The sequence below is a fragment of the Nanorana parkeri genome, unplaced genomic scaffold (assembly GCF_000935625.1).
Source record: "Nanorana parkeri isolate BGI_ZX_2015 unplaced genomic scaffold, ASM93562v1 scaffold241, whole genome shotgun sequence".
NCBI lineage: Eukaryota > Metazoa > Chordata > Amphibia > Anura > Dicroglossidae > Nanorana > Nanorana parkeri.
In genome coordinates, this window is record NW_017306509.1 from 1,659,644 (window position 1) to 1,664,487 (window position 4,844).

General features: G+C 46.2%; 1 protein-coding gene across 1 annotated transcript in view; it reads right to left on the bottom strand.

The window, feature by feature from the left end:
• IFT74 (intraflagellar transport 74) overlaps positions 1-4,844 on the bottom strand; it is a 97,480-nt gene that overhangs the window by 90,294 nt on the left and 2,342 nt on the right. The window contains exons 2-3 of the mRNA XM_018556538.1: positions 2,709-2,842; positions 1,369-1,504 (exon numbers count right to left, since the gene is read on the bottom strand). Of these exons, the coding sequence (XP_018412040.1) occupies positions 1,369-1,504; positions 2,709-2,831 (259 nt within the window). The 5' untranslated portion in view covers positions 2,832-2,842. The remainder of the gene's footprint in view (positions 1-1,368; positions 1,505-2,708; positions 2,843-4,844) is intronic.

Genomic DNA, 4,844 nt, shown 5'->3' on the forward strand with positions numbered 1-4,844 from the left:
AACCTCTTGTCTTGTGTCCCCCCCCCTGTATGTCATAAGGTCATAAGCCTCCAACCCTTTCCCTCACCTCATCAATACCCACAACAGTTGTGGTCCCGCATATGCACAGGTATGTCAGCGCATAATCTGGCTTTTAACACCGGGCCCAGGAGCAAGGTTACCCAGTGGAACATCAATGATGCTCGACTCTCCTATACGGCAGGTTAGCGGAGGCCACGCTCCCCCCTCGATTATAACAGTCATGTATACCATTCATGCACCTCTTTTGTTTACTGTGACCATACTGTTGAGAATGTTTACTTGATGCACTATGTCTCTTCGCGATGTTTCCCCCGAGTACAAATAAAGAATTTATAAAAAAGAAAAAAGAATCAGTCCAGGGATTTACTAGTACATCACAAGTGTTAAAAAAGATTGCCCTCTGCTGTTAGATATACATATAGGTATATCCAGAAAAGCAACATGCGATGCAGAAATCATAGATAACTAGGGGACAGCTGTAACTTAACTGTTTACTAACCACAACTTTAAAGAAGAACTCCGGGCAGATAAAAACATAACCTTTGCAGTGGGACTAACGCCGCACTGCAAGGGTTATCTGCTCATTTTTTTCTACGGACTAAAATAACAAAGATATACATACTCAAACCTCGCCTGCTAGACCGGTCCCTGCAGCCTCTCTCACCCTCGGTCTCCTCATGTCTAATACACTGTATTGGACGTGAGGACTCACAGGACCTTAGACTGCTGGAGCGGAGGGGGAGAGAGGCTTCAGGGACCCATCTAGCAGCCACAATTATCCGATTAACCGATTAATCGAACTTAATAATCGGCTAACTAATAGATTTTGAAAATAATCGTTAGCTGCAGCTCTACAGTTCATATACACATCACACACGAAACCTCTGTTCCATAAACGTTAAGTGGGTGCAACGGCTGGGCACCATCTCAATGTACAAGTAGAAATATGGACACCGGCACTCCAATATGTCTATTTATTGACGTACATGCGGCATGCCAAAATACACTCAGTGCAACGTTTCAAGGTCTCACAGGATCCCCTTTATCAGGCACAACAAGTGATTCCTGATGAAGGGGATCCTGTGAGACCTTGAAACGTTGCACTGAGTGTATTTTGCCATGCCGCATGTACGTCAATAAATAGACATATTTGGTTTGCCATTGGAGTGCCGGTGTCCATATTTCTACCAGTCTAGCAGCCAGGCAGGACCAAGAAGGCGGGTATATCTTTGTTTATTTTAGACCCTAGACCAAAACAAGCACTTAACCCTTGCAGTGGGTATTATTACTACTACTATTATGGTTGCAACAGTAATAAAAATAACATTTGTGTTATTTGTAGCTTACCTTTCATTCCAGTTTTCATTCCACTCAAGCCTTGCTGAGTAACAGGTCGGTCTGCTACCCTTATCTGTGCTGAAAGCACTCCACTTGCACCCTGTGGCCCACCACGTGTACCAGGTCTGGCAGTGCCAGGTGGCATCTGCAGAAACAAAATCAGTATAAAAAAAATAAAAACAAAATTAAAGTGGACCTTTACCTCCTTTCACTAAAAATGACATCAGCATACAGCTCTTCATGGCGATATTAAATCATCTTACATTCATTAGTTAAATAAACATTGTTGCTTTTAACTACAATTACTGTTTGTGCACTTCCTAGTTGAGTGAGGCACTGGTGATGTAGCCCTGGGCTCACAGATGCATCCTCGGAAGGGTACATCACCAGTGGCTTCCTGAGAGATCTCATCTGTAAACTGCAAAATCTCATGAGATCTCAGGGAAAGGCACTTTTGCCCCTCCACACAATCTTTTTTTTAAAATATAAAATCTATACATAACACTAATTTATGAATCAAGGCTACAGCTGTAGCTTTGATTCATAAATGAATGAAGAGAAGGACTGAGCTGTCACACTGACATCCCGGCACTGCAGATTACCCTGGAAGAGAGTGGCCATTCTGTTGTAAACAACAGAGCTCTGCCCTCACTATGACAGCTGTGCACTGCACTCTATGTATCTAAAGTGTCAGTGCTCCTGGTATAGAGCAAGTGACATCAACAGTGAAGCGCCGTTTGGGAGAGTCATGCTTTCCCAGTGAAATCTGCAGGACTGATCTGTCAGTTTCACTGCTCGGATACACATGGTACACAACACTGCCAGGTTAGGAAGGAGATGTTCCCACCCCAGTTGCACACCCCCAGCAAGTGTGCCTGAGACATGGTGACACTCCCTATCAGAGGCAGGAGATACACATCTCTCTTTGTCCTAGTGACATTAAAGTGAGGGGCAATCAACATTTCACAGTTGTCAAGGGAAATATGTTCTGGTGACAACTGTCTAAGAGAGGATTTTCCCTTACATGGGAGAGATGATGTGTCTCCTAAACAGGAAGTGATGGGACAGAGACAGCAGTGATATCCAGTAATATATACAATGCAATAATTCTCTACCCCAGCTTCATGTTTTTATTTGCCTTACAGAATCAGACAAAATGGACACATTAAAATTTATTCTTGCCCAGAAAAAAAAAAAGCTTCAGAACACTAGGTGGACAACGGGCAAAGTGGACAGTCCAGTATCAATGCTGTACTGCTGTTTGTTCAAATTTAACAAGATATTTTCTTTGAATGATATCACAGCACTATGAAGTATTGTCATATAGAGACTCAATGAGGAGTACTTACACCAGTTGGAAGTCTGCCTGCTGTGGGTGGAACTCTCATTCCAGTTGGAGGTCTATTTGGAATTGAGCCGACGCCTCCCCTTGAGATGGGACGAGCTGATGGTGGCCTTTGACTGCTCGCCATGTTTACAGATGCTGTAGGAACATGAACATAACAAATATTGGTTAATGTGATAGAATGGGTTTTATAAGTAAGCACCGTTATAATAAATACTGAGAGTTCAGATTCATGCATAAGCCCATATCTAATAGGTTCTAGGTAAGAACTCCATTGACTCTACAGGTACAGTTGACAATGGAGGTGCACTGTGTTCACCCTTGAGGCAAAGCTGGCCATACGCCAGGACCCACATTTGTCCTTGGTCATTAAGTCGCACCACACTGGAATGCACGGCATTGTGGTACTGCAAGTTCCGGTGCAAGAGATTAAACTGTGGGAGGGCAGTGTGTTTGGGGTGCCATTCACATGAATGGCAATACAATGCATCATCTGCACCAGAACAAACAATAGGTGCGACTGCGTGGTAGTTTGTGATTAAAACATTGACATGCACACACAACCACAGGCACAATCTCACACACACACATACACATACACACTCCCAAATTTTTTTTAGGGGTTCAGTGTGCACTGCTGTGGTGTGGCGGAGCTCCATCCACAGGGCTTGAAAAATTTGATGGTGTCTCACCAAAAACCCCCGGGGGGGGGGGGGGATTTTTTTTTTTTTAGTATATAATGAAAAAAGTACCATAAATGTTTAAAAAAAAAAGTTTCCCTACCTTATGTTATAAAACATTTATTCTTATCCATATTTGTAGTAAAACATAAAATTCGGGGTCACGTCGGGTAAATAGACACCAAACATGTCAAGCCGTAAAATCGCAAAAAATGCCCATAGGCGACGATTAAAACGCTTTTACTGTTCATCAGTTTATTGTTATCAGTGATTAAAAGGAGAACTATGGGGTCAGGGCTTTTCCCCATAGTTCTCCTTAGGGTAACGGGAGGACACAAACTAGCGTCCTCCTGTCACCCTAAGCTCAGTATAATGCTAGCTACTGCTCGCGGTATACTGAGACGTCGCAACTGAAGCGGATCCCGACAATTATGTCTGGTTCCGCCCAGCTGTGTGACTGACAGCTGGCTCTGCCTATCTAGAGGCAGAGCCAGCTATACGCGCCCCCTCCCCCGTCCGTTCCGCCAGTCAGCGCTGGAGGATCGGAGCGGGGAGGGGGGAATCCAGCCCCTCCCCTGTCACGGCAGAGAGCCGTGACAGGATCGAGAAGTGAGCAAACGCCGGTGAGCGAACGCCGGCTCACTTCCTGATCTACTGAGCCGACCTGTGACAGTCTCATTGTCACAGGTCGGCTAGAACTATGAGGTGAGTGAAAAGCACTCAACTCATAGTTCTCCTTTAGGCTGGGTTCCCACCTAGGTGATCGAAATATGCGCGTATGATGCACGTTTCGGGCCGCGCGTTTTTACCCCTATTAGCGGTCCACGAAACGCGCATCAAATGCGCATTTACGAGGGCTATCCGGCTGTATCTTAATGGATAGGTGCGTAAATACGCCCCAAAGCTCCTGTACTTCTTTGGGCGTAGGGCGTTTTTCAGCGCGTTCCGACGCGCTGAAATACGCCCAGGTGGGAACCATGCCCATAGGAATACTGAACTCCCTTTGATCTCCTGTCACAGAGCCGTGCCGGTCCCGGCCGCATCGGGCACAGCGGATCTCGGGACCGGCAGTGACAGCTGCTAATAAAAGCGATCGAGCGTCTATAGAGACGCGCGATCGCTTGACTGTAAAGCTCCCGGCCGGCCGTGTAATTACAACCGCCGGCCGGGAAGCTGCTCGTCGGGCTCAACCATCCTCTCGTCACAGACGAGTGGATTTTTCAAGCCCTGTCCATCCATATGTGCATTGCTTGTACAGCTTCCTTGCACTCCCTGTAGAGGTGCCAGGGTCCAAAATGTGACGTCACTCCGGTCATGCGAGGGAGCTGTAGGCAATGCACGTATGGATGGAACTCACTCATGGCCATACCCTCAGCCCACACCACCTCAAGCTGACACTCAGCAGCATATTTTGAATCGCTGCTCGGCACGAGAACTGACAGTGCTGCTCGGGGGGGGGG